The sequence below is a fragment of the Hemiscyllium ocellatum genome, chromosome 25 (genome assembly GCF_020745735.1).
Source record: "Hemiscyllium ocellatum isolate sHemOce1 chromosome 25, sHemOce1.pat.X.cur, whole genome shotgun sequence".
NCBI classification, from domain to species: domain Eukaryota; kingdom Metazoa; phylum Chordata; class Chondrichthyes; order Orectolobiformes; family Hemiscylliidae; genus Hemiscyllium; species Hemiscyllium ocellatum.
The window spans coordinates 20,940,617-20,957,176 of record NC_083425.1 but is presented as its reverse complement, the minus strand read 5'-3'; the positions used below and the strand labels follow the sequence as shown (position 1 = coordinate 20,957,176).

General features: G+C 41.9%; 1 protein-coding gene across 1 annotated transcript in view; it reads left to right on the top strand.

The window, feature by feature from the left end:
• The window catches only part of arsg (arylsulfatase G), a 98,156-nt gene that overhangs the window by 61,636 nt on the left and 19,960 nt on the right, over positions 1-16,560 (top strand). The window contains exons 8-10 of the mRNA XM_060844495.1: positions 11,316-11,396; positions 13,548-13,656; positions 15,568-15,688. Of these exons, the coding sequence (XP_060700478.1) occupies positions 11,316-11,396; positions 13,548-13,656; positions 15,568-15,688 (311 nt within the window). The remainder of the gene's footprint in view (positions 1-11,315; positions 11,397-13,547; positions 13,657-15,567; positions 15,689-16,560) is intronic.

Genomic DNA, 16,560 nt, shown 5'->3' with positions numbered 1-16,560 from the left:
CTTTGGACTGTGGAAGGAAACCGGAGCACCCGGAGGAAACCCACGCAGACACGGGGAGAACGTGCAAACTCCACACAGTCAGTCGCCTGAGTCGGGAATTGAACCCGGGTCTCAGGCGCTGTGAGGCAGCAGTGCTAACCACTGTGCCACCGTGCCGCCCACAAAGATGTACCAAGCAGGCTAAAATAAAAGGTAGGGAGGAGGGACTTGGGAGAGGGGCATTGGGAATGCGATAGGTGGAAGGAGGTTAAGGTGAGGGTGATAGGCCGGAGAGGGGGTGGGGCGGAGAGGTCGGGAAGAAGATTGCAGGTCAAGAAGGCGGTGCTGAGTCCGAGGGTTGGGACTGAGATAAGGTGGGAGGAGGGGAAATTAGGAAGCTAGAGAAATCTGCATTCATCCCTTGTAGTTGGAGGGTTCCTAGGCAGAAGATGAGGCGCTCTTCCTCCAGGCATCATGTTGCCATGGTCTGGCAATGGAGGAGGCCAAGGACCTGCATGTCCTTGGCGGAGTGGGAGGGGGAGTTAAAGTGTTCAGCCACAGGGCGGTTGGGTTGGTTGGTGCGGGTGTCCCAGAGGTGTTCTCTGAAACGTTCTGCAAGTAGGCGTCATATCTCCCCAATATAGAGGAGACCACATCAGGTGCAGCGGATGCAGTAAATGATGTGTGTGGAGGTGCAAGTGAATTTGTGACGGATATGGAAGAATCCCTAGGGGCCTTGGCTGAATAAATATCCTAACTGAATAACTGTAGCCATTTTCATAATTAGGCAATGATGATTTTTTTTAATATAACATAGAAACATTTGTAGTGCTTTTCAGATGTTGATTACTTTAATATTGCAATTAAATTGAACATGTTTCTAATATTAGGCTCAGCTTTGAATCCCTTCTACCACAAAATGAAATAACTTCTCAGGGAAAAGTTATCTGAAACTTGGGAAGAAATTCAAAAAGTCCAGTGAGTTGCAGAACCACTTTTTGAATAGAAATGATCCCACAAAAAGTAAATTTTGTACAGTAGCTGGTTAACAAAGTAAGCCATGGCCCATGGTTTGGATACCAATTTCTCAAAAAGCAAATACTGCTGGACCACTGGATCCTACAACTAGTGGTGTCCTGTTTAAATGAAGAAAACACAGAATTTATGGCTAACTAAAGGAGATTAAAATCAGATCTTGATAACTTCAGGTCAACAGCCCTAACATCAGTTGTGTCAAAGCTCATGGACTTCGAGTGAACAAGATTCGGTTGCAACATCCCAATCACAATAACCCATTGTCTGTTCATTAGTTTATCTTCTAGTAAACTACTTTACTTTGTGTTCTAGTTCTCCAGTCCAAATACAAATGATTATCATTGTTCATCACAAAATTGGAACAGTGCCTCTCAACAATCACTAAGCCTTTCTGGTCTTTACTTTTCAACCTTGTTTACGTCCTGTCTTTGGTCCTTGGCTGTTTAGTTAATTTTCTTTGACTGAAAATGAATAGGATAGTCCAACTCTATTAAGTTCGCTAATTAGAGATACTGAGATACCATAGCACAGAATGAGACCATTCAGCCCACTAAGTCTATGATGACAGCCCAATGGGTCTTATTCCCAGATCTATCCTTGAAAGTGCCTTTCTCTCAGATGCCCATCCAAATTCTTTCAGAAATCTTTGAAAGGCAGATTATTATCTGAATAGTGATAGATTGGGAAAGGGGGAGATGCAACAAGACTTGGGTGTCATTATTACACCAACCGCTGAAAGTAAGTATGCAGACGCAGCAGGCAGTGAAGAGGGTATTTGGTATGTTGGTCTTCAAAGCTGGATGATTCGAAAACAAGGAGTAGGGATGTCATGCTGCAGATATACAGGGCCTTGGTGAGACCATACCTGGAGTATTATGTGCAGTTTTGGTCTCCTTATCTGACGAAGAATGTTTTGGCTATACAATGGAAGTTTATCAGACTGATTCCTGGGATGACACATGAGGAGACACTGGATGGTTTCAGACTATATTTACTGGAGTTTAGAAGAATGAAGGAGGATATTGTAGAAAACTATAAAAGTCTAACAGGACTTCACAAGTTAAAGGCAGGAAGAATGTTCCCAATGATTCTGGAGGCCAGAGCCAGGGGTCACAGTCTGAGGGGTCATCACTGTGATGAGGAGAATTTTTTTCACCCAGAGAGTGGTGAGCTTGCGGAATTCTCTGGCACAGAAAGCGGTTGATACCAAATCGTGAAATGTTTTCGAGAGGAGTTAGATAACATTCTTGGGGCTAAAGGAATCACAGGGTCTGGGGACAAAGTGGAAATAGGGTACCGAGTTAGATGATCAACCATGATAATATTGAATGGCGGAGTAGGCTTGTAGGGCTGAATAGCCTAATCTTGCTCCTGTTTTCTATGTTTCTATTCATCATCTCTGTTTGCCCCACCATCACAGGCAACAAGCTCCAGGTCATTCCACTTTCTGTATTAAAAAGAGTTCTTTCCCATTGCTCCTCATCCCGAAAACCTTAAAGGTCTAGCTCCATTCATATCAAATGATGAGAACAGCTTTTCTTTGTCTAACTTGTCTAAACTCATCATAATCTGATACATTTCTGCCAAATCTCCCCCAGTCTCCTCTGCCCCAAAGTGCCACTGCTTCTCCAAATTAACCTTATCACTAAAACACATAATCTTATTTGCTAAATTTCCCCTGCACTCTGTTACAACCAATAGGTTCCCCTCTTTCAATCCTCTTCATTTGACAGTTATTTTATGTTCTTCTTAGCAGGAGAATGCTTTTCTTTCTAATAAGAATGCGGTTACCAAATGTCTGTTGTATCAGTAAGGGGTCAATTACAATTTTTTCTTGAGTGAAGGAAGGAATAATTTTATTACAGAAAAATAATAGAGATGTGGCATCCAGCATTCATTGACACAGGTACAAACTTAAAAGATTATGGCGTTCGATATGACAGGAGGATGAAAGAAATAGACATTTTATAGTCCTTAGAACATAGAACATAGAAGGATACAGCGCAGTACAGGCCCTTCGGCCCTCGATGTTGCGCCGACCGAATCCTACCTAACCTATACTAGCCCAATAACTTCCAAATGCCTATCCAATGCCCGCTTAAATGACCATAAAGAAGGAGAGTTCACCACTGATACGGGCAGGGCATTCCATGAACTCACAACCCGCTGTGTGAAGAATCTACCCCTAACATCTGTCCTATACCTACCACCCCTTAATTTAAAGCTATGTCCCCTAGTAACACCTGACTCCATTAGCGGTAAAAGGTTCTTAGTATCTACCCTATCTAAACCCCTAATCATCTTATACACTTCTATCAGATCTCCCCTAAACCTTCTCTTCTCCAATGAGAACAGCCCCAAGTGCCTCAGCCTTTCCTCATAAGATTTTCCTACCATTCCAGGCAACATCCTGGTAAACCTCCTCTGCACTCGTTCTAAAGCTTCCACATCCTTCCTATAGTATGGCGACCAAAACTGCACACAATACTCCAGATGAGGCCGCACCAGAGTCTTATACAACTGCAACATGACCTCAGGACTCCGGAACTCAATTCCTCTGCCAATAAAGCCCAGTACACCATATGCCTTCCTCACAGCACTATTTACCTGGGTGGCAACTTTCAGAGATCTGTGTACATGGACACCAAGATCCCTCTGCTCATCCACACTACCAAGTAGCCTACCATTAGCCCAGTAATCCATCATCTTGTTATTCCTACCAAAGTGAACGACTTCGCACTTAGCTACATTGAATTCCATTTGCCACATTTCCGCCCAGCTCTGCAACTTATCTATATCCCGCTGTAACCTACCACTTCCTTCCTCACTATCCACAACTCCACCGACTTTTGTGTCATCCGCAAACTTGCTTACCCAGCTTTCAAGTCCTTCCTCTAGATCATTTATAAAGATAACAAAAAGCAATGGTCCCAAAACAGATCCTTGTGGTACACCGCTAGTAGCTGCGCTCCAAGATGAACATAATCCATCAACTACTACCCTCTGTCTCCTTCCAGCCAGCCAATTCCTAATCCAAACCTCTAATGTATCCTCAATGCCATACCTCCGAAGTTTTAGCATTAGCCTACCATGGGGAACCTTATCGAACGCCTTACTAAAATCCATATACACAACGAAGTATCCTTGAGGTGTGCATTTTTAACCAGACACCACGATTGTTTAATTGATGTCTTGTATCATTGGCAGAAGAAAACACTTCAGTTGTATCTCGGGTTTTCTTTGTTCCTTTTAACCAGCTTTGTTAACAGACAGATTTCCTTCTAGAGAGGCTGAGCAAGAACTCTTTCTCCAACTTGTTCCAGTGCTGCCAAAAGCAGTCCCTGAACTAGGTTTGTGAAATCTAATATTTGAGTTAATTAGCTCCAAATTTGTTAATTCCAGGCAATGCCTTCCACCCTCAATATACGAAACTTCTCATTCAGGTGTAAATCAAACCACAAAATCAGTGTTTATTCACTCTTAACTAAGTGAACTAGTTTCAGTGTCTTTTGATAAAAATACTGATTTCAGTTCAGATGATTTAATTTAATCCATGTTAGTTTCACACAGGTTGGTTAATCTCTGTGGTCAGTAGAATGTTGTGGTCATTTTAAGTAAGTGTTTTTCTTTTACAAACCTATTTCAGTCCATGGAGGTCCCAGGCATTAAAATCAGATGATGCAATTTGAAAAATCAATAATCCAACATTTTCATTATTGTGCCAACACACTCAGGGCCCTTTCTATCATTCCTAAAGTGCTGGATTCAATACGCCGATTTCATAACATCTTACTTATGGCAACATCTTCAATAAATTCTGTTTCTGGTTTCTGTGGAAAATGCAAATATTTCATTATTATAAAAGAATGTGTGTTAAATAATCACACAACAATACCACACAGGAACTCACTCGACTCGTTCTTGGTCATTAATCATGGGAAAGGTTTAGGTCATAATTTTTGTGAATTCCAAAACTTTACATTTATTGATGAAAAAGGATACATTGTGTTAAAACTTGCATTCACCAAGGCATACATGAGAAAAACAGTACAAATGGTGGAACTGTGCTTCATTCTGTGTGAACTGAACATTAGTTGGAAAGTGGACTCTGTTTGGTAGAAATATTACCATGAAGAATTCACTAGTCAGATAGTTTGTGACAGTTAACTGCCAAGTTTTGTTTAAATTTAAACTAGGTAAGTGGCTTTGATTGGTCAATGCATTGCCCTTTGGAATGAACCAGAAAATTGCCATTTCCCCTTTTATTAAGTTGAATCTGTCTCCAAAGAACAGAACCTTGTATATTAATATCGGTAGCTTCTAATATGCACAAATATATTAATGCGAGCATGATTGACAATGTTAAATTGGTTGTCAGCATAATTCTTAGTATGCTTAGCAAATGTTGTTCAATGTGGAACAACATTGGATGTTGATTTCTGAGTTTTGCAAAATGGTTGGATAAGGTCTGATATGATCCACCAGTCTTTGTGCCAAGTGACTTACATGCCTAGCATCATCCCACCACTGAGGTTCACATTGCTCATTTGTGCAATAGGCTGAACATCTTCCTGGTTTGACAGCCCACCTCATTTGAGTGAAAATATCACTCATGTTGTTATGGCATAGGAGCAGTGTGAAACAGCCATTGTCTCTTGCTCAGATTTTTGACATGGCTTGCCCTTCCAGGGTAATCTGGTTTTCCTTGTTGTATAATCTGCCAGGATGTTCTCTCTCACAGACCTATCTCTATTGATTAATGTTCATGTTTGCATATCTACAGTTCTATGTACTAGAGAATTGGCTTTTTTGGGTGACCCCAAGCTGTTTGCTCACCATGCAAACTGATGCTGGAATAAGATGTATCAAAATATTTCTACAAAAATGTGAGAGCCCTGTATATTGCACAAACTCACAGCTTTTCTGTCTTGAAAAATATCCAAGTCTATCTGAGATTACCCTTTTCTCATAAATATAAAATGTTATCTCACCCTGTACATTGAAAAGTGCATGATGTAAAGCTTCCAAAGAGCTTTTACAGCAATGCTGTTTACTTAGTATTTATTTAATATTTACTGAATACTTAGTATTAAGGTATCTAGCAAGTGCCAATCAAGTATTATGGATAATATGGTATTTCATCAAAATGCATTATGTACAAGAATGATATACAGTCATAGAGATGTACAGCATGGAAACAAACTCTTCGGTCCAACCTGTACATGCCGAGCAGATATCCCAACCCAATCTAGTCCCATCCTGCCAGCACCCGGCCCATATCCCTCCAAACCCTTCCTATTCATGTACCCTCCAAATGCCTCTTAAATGTTGCAATTGTACCAGCCTCCACCACTTCCTCTGGCAGCTCATTCCATACACGTACCACCCTCTGTGTGAAAAAGTTGCCCCTTAGGTCTCTTTTATATCTTTCATCTCTCACCTTAACCTATGCCCACTAGTTCTGGACTCCCTGACCCCAGGGAAAAGACTTTGCCTATTTACCCGGTCCATGCCCTTCATAATTTTGTAATCCTCTATAAGGTCACCCCTCAGCCTCCGATGCTCCAGGGAAAACAGCCCCAGCCTGTTCAGCCTCTCCCTATAGCTCAAATCCTCCAACATTGGCAACATCCTTGTAAATCTTTTCTGAACCCTTTCAAATTTCACAACATCTTTCCGATAGGGAGGAGATCAGAATTGCACACAATATTCCAACAGTGGCCTAACCAATGTCCTGTACAGCCGCAATATAAACTCCCAACTCCTGTACTCAATACTCTGACCAATAAAGGAAAGCATACCAAACGCCTTCTTCACTATCCTACCTACCCACTTTCAAGGAGCTATGAACCTGCACTCCAAGGTCTCTTTGTTCAGCAACACTCCCTAGGACCTTACCATTAAGTATATAAGTCCTGCTAAGATTTGCTTTTCCAAAATGCAGCACCTCACTTTATCTGAATTAAACTCCATCTGCCACTTCTCAGCCCATTGGCCCATCTGGTCCAGATCCTGTTGTAATCTGAGGTAACCCTCTTTGCTGTCCACTACCCCTCCAATTTTGGTGTCATCTGCAAACTTACTAACTGTACTTCTTATGCTCACATCCAAATCATTTATGTAAATGACAAAAAGTAGAGGACCCAACACCGATCCTTGTGGCACTCCACTGGTCACAGGCCTCCAGTCTGAAAATGTACAGGTATGATTCAGATTAGCAAAGCAAAGCCATCAGGAACATAAAGAAACAAGATCATACTAAACTGGAGTCCCAGATTAACCACACAAACACACGTCGACTATAGCAAGGCTCCAACAATATAACAGGCAACAAGACGAAGTCGAGTAGAATCACTGGCAACAATGCATCCTTTTCCGATGAGCTAAATGTATTCTATGCCTTGAACAGAACATCAGTGAAATGGTATCACATACTTCAACAGCCTTAGGGGATCCTGTACCCACAGACAACATTGCCTTCTTGCTGCAGATGTGCAGGGCCTTCTTGAGAGTGAACACATGGAAAGTGACTAGCCTGAATGGAGTCCCTGGCGGTGCATCCAGATCCTGTGTTGATCAGCTGGCAGGAGTATTCACTGATATCTTTAACTTCTCCTTACTCTGATCTGAGGTTCCCACTTACTTCAAGAAAGCCACTATCATCCCAAGGCTAAAGAAAAATCATCGAGTAAAAAGTGAGGTCTGCAGATGCTGGAGATCAGAGCTGAAAATGTGTGCTGGTTAAAGCACAGCAGGTTAGGCAGCATCCAAGGAACAGGAAATTCGACGTTTCGGGCCAGAGCCCTTCATCAGGAATGAGGAGAATGTGCCAGGCAGGCTAAGATTAAAGGTAGGGAGGAGGGACTTGGGGGAGGGGCGATGGAGATGTGATAGGTGGAAGGAGGTCAAGGTGAGGGTGATAGATTGGAGTAGGGTGGGGGCGGAGAGGTCAGGAAGAAGATTGCAGGTTAGGAGGGCGGTGCTGAGTTGAGGGAACCGACTGAGACAAGGTGGGGGGAGGGGAAATGAGGAAACTGGAGAAATCTGAGTTCATTCCTTGTGGTTGGAGGGTTCCTAGGCAGAAGATGAGGCGCTCCTCCTCCAGCCGTCGTGTTATTATGTTCTGCCGATGGAGGAGTCCAAGGACCTGCATGTCCTCGGTGGAGTGGGAGGGAGAGTTAAAGTGTTGAGCCACGGGGTGGTTGGGTTGGTTGGTCCGGGCGTCCCAGAGGTGTTCTCTGAAGCGTTCCGCAAGTAGGCGGCCCGTCTCCCCAATGTAGAGGAGGCCACATCGGGTGCAGCGGATGCAATAGATGATGTGTGTGGAGGTGCAGGTGAACTTGTGGCGGATATGGAAGGATCCCTTGGGGCCTTGGAGGGAAGTGAGGGAGGAGGTGTGGGCGCAAGTTTTACATTTCCTGCGGTTGCAGGGGAAGGTGCCGGGAGTGGAGGTTGGGTTGGTGGGGGGTGTGGACCTGATGAGGGAGTCACGAAGGGAGTGGTCTTTGCGGAACGCTGATAGGGGAGGGGAGGGAAATATATCCCTGGTGGTGGGGTCCGTTTGGAGGTGGCGGAAATGACGGCGGATGGTACGCTGTATGCGGAGGTTGGTGGGGTGGTAGGTGAGAACCAGTGGGGTTCTGTCTTGGTGGCGGTTGGAGGAGCGGGGCTCAAGGGCGGAGGAGCGGGAAGTGGAGGAGATGCGGTGGAGGGCATCGTCGATCACGTCTGGGGGGAATCTGCGGTCCTTGAAGAAGGAGGCCATCTGGGCTGTACGGTATTGGAACTGGTCCTCCTGGGAGCAGATGCGGTGGAGACGAAGGAATTGGGAATATGGGATGGAGTTTTTACAGGGGGCAGGGTGGGAGGAGGTGTAGTCCAGGTAGCTGTGATCAGGCAATATGTCTTAATGACTTCCCCCAGGTGGCTCTGACATCCATCATTATGATGAGCTTCAAAAGTTTAGTCATGGCACACGTCAACTCCAGCCTCCCAGATTGCCTTGATCTGCACAATTCGCCTACTGTCGCAACAGCTCCTTGGTAGATGCCATCTCCCTGGCCCTACACTCATCCCTGGAACATCTAGGTCACAGGGACACCTATGTCAGACTCTATTTGTTGCTTTTAACTCTACCTTCAATAGTATTATTCCAACCAAACTCATCTCCAAACTCTGAGATGTAGGAATCTGCACTTCCCCCTGCAAATGGATCCTCGAATTCCTGACCCACAGTCTGCAATCAGTAAGGATAGGTGACAACACTTCCTCCATGATAATTCTCAACACTGATTCCCTGCAAGGCTGCGTCTCAGTCCTTTACATATTCCTTATACACTCACAACTGTGTGGCCAAATTCTACTCTAACTCCATTTACAAGTTTGCTGATGACACCAACATTGGGGGTCAGATCTTAAACAATGTCAAGACAGAGTACAGGAACGAGATTGAATGCTTAGTGGCATGGTCTAAAGACAACAATCTCTCCCTCAATGCCAGCAAAATGAAGGAGCTGATCATTGACTTCAGGAAGTAGAGTGGGGGAAGTGCCCCTGTCTACATCAGTGGTGCTGAGGTTCAAGTTCCTCAGAGTAAATGCCATCAACAATCTATCCTGACCCGTCCATGTTGACACTATGGTTAAGAAATCACTCCAATGCCTCTATATCCTCTGAAGGCTAAGGATATTTGGCGTATCTGCAATGACTCTTACCAATTTTTATGGATGCACAATAGGAAACATCCAAATGTATTGTAGCGTGGTGTGGCAACTGCCAGGCCGAAGACTGCAAGAAATGATGAAGAGTTGTAAATGCAGCCCAGTGCATCACACCAGCCTTCCATCCATTGACTCCATCTATATTTCCAGCTGCCTTGGGAAAGCAGCCAATATAATCAGTTGTACTCAGTTATACTCTGTTCCACCCTCTTCCATTCGGCAGAAGATACAAGAGTTTGAAAACATATACCAACAGATTCAAGAACAGCTTTGTCCCCGCTTTTATCAGACTTTTATACTGACCTCTCACGTATGAAAGTTGATCCTTCTCTACATCTTCTCTGTTGCTGCAACACTGTATTCTGCATTCTGTTCCATTGCCACGATGTACTTAGGTAAGCTATAATTTGCCTGGGTAGCACTCAAAACAAGACTTTTCACCATATCTAGGTACATGTAACAATAATAAATCAAATTAAGTCACATCAATGAAAGCATTTGGAATTAACAAAGTTTTCTTCCTTGTTTCTACTTTTTTTTTGTACTTCCTTGCTTAGTCGTACTTGGCTTTACACAGCAGGGATGGGAGCAGGTTGACCTGTGATAGACATGTTTCTGATGAGGCCACACCCTCATCTCTGGATTCACCTGTTTTGTTTCCTGTGGAAGGGTATTCTGTAAAATTCAACCAACGATGTAGAAACTGTACATGTCAACAAACTATCTAATTGGGCAATTCTTTGGAACACACAACACCATGCCAATCAATGCCCGGCACCAGATATTTAAAATATTTAGTGGTGAGCTGAACTTTGAAATTTGTGAGGTTGTGAAAATGTTGCCTGCACATGATAGCTGTTAGAGCTATTCTGAATGACAATGTCATGATGAAGCACATGCTGTCTTTAACTGCAATGAACAGTATTTATACTACTTTTATTACATATACTTGGCAATCTTACAAATGTGGCAATCATTTGGCCTGTTCATGACTAAAGATTCATTATCTACACAGAAAATGTGAACCAGGATATGAGAACTGATTTATGAGAGAATGGAATATCTTTGTTTTAAGGTGCAGAAAACATTCAGATTGCATATTACAGTTACTACACCATGATCCAACTCCACAATTCAGTTTCAGCCTTTGAAAAACAGATCAGATATCCCTATGCTATTTATACCAACAGGCAGCTCCATCTGAGGTCTTACTTCTTACTTGTGAATTTTGAGTCAGATTATCATTAAAATTGCATTGTAGATGAACAGTGGCAGGAGCTAGTAAAGGAAAAATTCACATAAAGGTCCAACAATTGTTCACACTAGTGTGTAACCAAATCCACACCAGAATGTGATGCTAAAAAGGCTGTTTTACTGGCCGCTTTGTGTGTTTTCTATTGAAGGCTTAATTACAATTGGAAACTGACTGCATGAAAAATCAGACAGTAGTTTGCACCTGACCACTGTATAACAGTATCTAGTATCTGAGCCAACTTTAACATAAATTACATCTGGGCAGAATATTTTGAAATTTACACTTCTCTTCTTCAAGATGACTTTTTACATCTGTTTCCCATGCAGGTGACAATGGTCCATGGACTGAGAAATGTGAATTTTCTGGAAGTGCAGGTCCATTTGTGGGAGCATGGCAGACAAACAAAGGTAATAACTAGTTAAACAGTTGGCAGAAGGAGAAACTGCCGTTCACGAAGGTGAGGTACAGTTTGGTGAAATGCCATATCATTTTAATGTTAATTCAGAAATGAACCCACATTTGAACATATTAGGATGTGTTTTTGTTTCTTCTTGGGGTAGGATTTTGCTGTGGGTTTCTGGGATAACCATTGACCTTAAATGAGAGTTAGAAGCTCTTGCTATGTAAAGGAACCTTCAGTCTTGCCTGATTTTCCCCAAATTGGCCAAATAGTGTCGAGAAGTTGGACTTGCTGTCAGATTAAAGATGGCAGGTGATCGCTCAAAACCTGGAGGCCCAACAGGAAGCCCAGCTATATCATGATGGCTTTGTAGACAAATGAGAGAAAGGACTGCTGAGGTGGAGGAATCATCCTTCCAACTTATAATATGTAAAATCCAAGCTCCTTCAGCAGCTGGGACACCATTGTGTAGGTAGGCAGGGAAGGCCTCAATGCCTGCGGTTTAAGCACTGGCCTATAGTCTGCTGTGAGAAGGCTCCCTAACGGCATTTCCCTGTTCTGTGCCAGTTATCAGGATAAGGAGACTGACTGGCAAGGAGTCCACTCTGGTTAACCTTTGCATGTTATCCAACACAGCAACAACAAAAGTCGCAGGACATACTTGAATTGCAATTTCTTCAAATTTCTTAACCTAATAATTAAAGCTGTATATGTGATAATTAAAGCTAGGTCTAATGTTTAGCAATTCATTCCTTCCCTTTAGTGATTTTATTTTGGAAAAATATACTTTATTCATAAATTATTCATAAATACTTGAGAAAACAGTTCAAGTCAGATCTTACAGGAATAGAGTAAAAATGTCACATTTTCATTTGAACATTGCCCTCATAGGTGCCTCCATCAAGATGCAAGTTGAAATATTTGTTAAATATGACAATAATCTATTTACATTACAGTAAGAGCCATGAGTGTTTCCATAAGTTAATAGACACTTGGGATATCATTGCTAAAAAAATCTTAAATGATAGCACACGCACTGAGACCCACTGTTCGTTGGTCGTGGCTGCCCAAAACTTTAGCGTGTCCTTCAGTTCTGAACCTTTGAATGTGCTAGTTTGCTTGGTTGCAGTTAAATCTATGCTTTGAATGACCAGTATGTTTCAAGCCGACCAAAGAGCATCTTTTACTGAATTGATAGTCTTCCAGGCTGAGTTGATGCTTGTCTTAGAGCATGTGCCAGGTAACAGCCCATAGAGCACCACGTGCTGTGTCACGGAGCTGCTCGGGATGAACCTCAACAAAAACCACTGCACCTTTCTCCAGACCTTCTTTGCAAAAGCACATTCCAGAACATGATGTGCAATAGCCTCTTCACCACCACAGCCAGCATATTGTGGCAAAAAGAGACAGGGTGTGCATGAAAGATTTGATGGGTACTGCACTAATGACTTTGACAGTTTGCTGAGGGAACCATCCGACAGCATTGACCGTTTCCTCCCCTTATGGGGCCTTTAGGATGTTATGTGCTGAGCGCTGCCTGATGGACTTGTGGTGAAAAGTATCTTTCTGTACAGATATTTCCACAATAGGCCAGACCTCCACCACATGCAGCAACACCAACAGCACCTCACACCTGAAGACCAGGTTTTTACCTGAAATGGAGAGAGAGTGGCATTCCCACGTGCCCAATTTCTGTAGCAGCTTGGTGTTAACACTCCTTCAAAGTTTTACAAGGATAAAAATCAAACAACACCAGGTTATAGTCCAACAGGTTTAATTGGAAGCACTAGCTTTCGGAGCGACGCTCCTTCATCAGGTGGTTGCGCTCAATGTTTTAGGCTGATAAGTTTACAGATAATCTGCAACTTCCTGTTTCCTCTCAATGTTTACAGTGCCAGGAAACGTTTAGGTACAACAATGTCAATGCCATAACTTTGGTGAGTATGAGGACCACTCACTGTCAGGGAGTGAGTTAATATATCTGGTGAATAACTAAGCCATACTCATCAGTGAGGTTGTAGACCTGATCGTACAATCACTTGAAAACTGTCCATTTTCAGGAAAAGAATATCAATCCTGGTAAATCTAATATGTTGAAACATATTATTGTTTCATTGACTACAATATTGTCTAATGCAATTTTATAAATTTTGTTTAGGTGGAAGTTCAACAAAAAAGACAACATGGGAAGGTGGCCATCGAGTGCCAGCAATAGCATATTGGCCAGGAAAAATCCCAGCTAATAGTACAAGTGACTCACTGCTCAGGTAAAGACAAGGAAACACTTCCATTTCTACAGTAAAATTTAACAACAAGATATTGTATAACAATAACATGCATTAACATATATCAAATTTAGGCTAGGTAATTGTCCCAGCATGCTTCACAGGATCATTGCAAAACAAATACTGAGTCGCTTAAAGCAATATTAGGGCAGATGGACAACGCCTTGTTCGAAATATTAGCATTAAAGTAGAAAGAGCGGCTTAGGGAAGTAATTCCAGAGTTTGGGAACCATATTAATATATGATATGGCGACCATTGATGGAGCTATTGAAATCAGCTTGCTCATAAAGCCAGAATTAGGTGTGTCAACTACTCTGAAAGTTGTGGGACTGAAGGATATTTCAGAAATAGGGAGAGACCAGGCCTCTAAGAGATTCAAAACCAAGAACATATTTAAAATAAAGGTGCTGCACAGGCAGCAGTCAGTGCAGTTCAGCAAGTGCATGGGTAATGGGTGAACAGGATTGGGATGCAAGTAAGGGCATGGCTGCAGAGTTTTGAGTCAGCTCAGGTTTTCAGATGATAGAATGTGGGCTGCCAGCCAGGAATGCATTGTAAAAGACAGCTCTATATGTAAAAAAGAAATGGATGAGAGTTTCAATGACAGATGGGTCCAGCCTAAGGTGGAGTTGGATGATGTCAATGAAATGGAAATAGATGTTGTGATGGCACATAAATCTAGTCTGAAGCTTATTTTAGTGTCAAATGTGGTAAAGAACTGTCTGGTTAAACTTCAGACAGTTGCGAAGGAAAGAGTTGAAGTCAGCAGCAAAGGAATGGAATTTGTAGTTGGAACTAAAAATAGTGGCTTCAGTTCCTCTGATATTTAGTTGAAAGAAATTTCTGCTGATCTTGAACTGGAAGTTGAACCAGTAGTCTGATCATTTTGTGACAGTGGAAGAGTCAAGAGAGATGTTGTAAGGTAGTGTTAAATGTTATCATCTTACATATGGAAACTAGGGTTATGTTTACAAAATTGAAAAAAAATCTGAACAGAATTTAAGGTTACTAGTTGGGCTTGAAGTCTGGTGCATTTGCACTTATTGGTAGCTACATATATCAATATATAGCCCTGTTGTTTGCACTTGGTTCAGTTGAACAAAATAGGCTACACCTATTCTCTAGTTCATTCTGTAGAACAGTACCTTGACCAACAGTCAATCTGCCTGGTTTAAATTTAAACAAAGCTTGGCAGTCATCCAAAGTGCTTTTAAATGTGTTAATTTCATAATCATCTTCTTCAGCCTGATAAATGGTCTCTGAACCTAGATACAGAATGGAATTCATTTAACTTAGTATTGTATATGAACGAACCACCAATTTACTGTATGGTTTGTATGTAATGTGGTTTGATTAGTCAGTCTACATCCCATTGCCTAACCTTGCATACAACCAATAACAACTTAAACAAGATAATGAAAGATGCTAGTCCTCATTGAACCTCATTGCAGCAAGAGCCAGTGGTCTCAGGAGAAAGCTGCTAAAACTAACTAGAGCAAATATTTGCTTGTAATTGCCACTGAATTTCTGTTTAGTTTTTGTAGCCCTTGACGTCAGAGTTCTCTGAAATTTGAACTTTTTTTTTAAACAGTTGTATTTGCACATTCAATCCAGCTTCATTCATTCAGTAAAGATATGGAAGCATGGCCCTTTTATCTCTTGGACATGGGTTCAAATATAATCATGATTACAGATGTAGTTAAATATACAAACTTACAAAGTAAAATAGAAAAAAGAACTGAGCATGTTCCCTGCTTATCAACGGAAGCTTCCTGAACATTAGAATCTTCCAGTGAGGAAAAATATGTTTTCTAAAATCAGGTTAAGAAAAGCCCTTTGTGATATGCAAATTTAAAATGCCTCAACCTAAAAAGATTTATATTTGTCTTCAGTGCTCTAGATATATTTTCTACCCTGATTTCACTGGCAAATGCAAGCCTGCCTCTAAACAGACGTTATGATAGTTTGGATATAACACAGGTGCTACTTGGCCAGTCAGACTGTGGTCATCAGGTAATGTTCGTTATTTTAATATAATTCAAATAAAGAGCTTTTTAAAAATGTATTAGCACATGCAAAACAAATTCCAAAGATATTGATAACTTTTCTAGTTGTTTCATTGTACATAATTGAGTACGGCTGAAAAAGACAATTTGTCAAATCTCATTTGAAAATGTGTTGCTGGTTAAAGCACAGCAGGTCAGGCAGCATCCAAGGAATAGGAAATTCGACGTTTCGGGCATAAGCCCTTCATCAGGAATTCCTGATGAAGGGCTTATGCCCGAAACGTCGAATTTCCTATTCCTTGGATGCTGCCTAACCTGCTGTGCTTTAACCAGCAACACATTTTCAACTGTGATCTCCAGCATCTGCAGACCTCATTTTTTACCCTGTCAAATCTCATTGCCTTGCACTCATCAGGACAATTTGCAAGAATATCACTAAGGGAGAAACACAAAATTATACTGTGGCGAGGAGAGTGATGATTGGTTGGCAAGTGGACTCTAATTGGTAGAGGCTTTGCCATGGAGAATGAAGCAATTAATGATAATCGCCAGTTAACGGCCAGAATTTGTTTAGATTTCAATCCTAACTGACTGTAGTCAGGGCATGCACTGTGAAATAAACTAGCTGTCACCTATTTTGTTGAGGTGAAACAAATGCAATGGATGCACATCTTTCTGTCTGCAAAGATCAGGGCCCTGAGTATTATTGTACACAGCTTTCAGTAGATTATATTCCCTACAGTATGGAAACAGGCCCTTTGGCCTAACAAGTCCACACCGACCCTCAGAAGAGTAACCCACCCAGACCCATTCCCCAACCCTATATTTACCCCTGAGTAATGCACCTGACACTATGGGCAATTTAGCAAAGTCAATTCA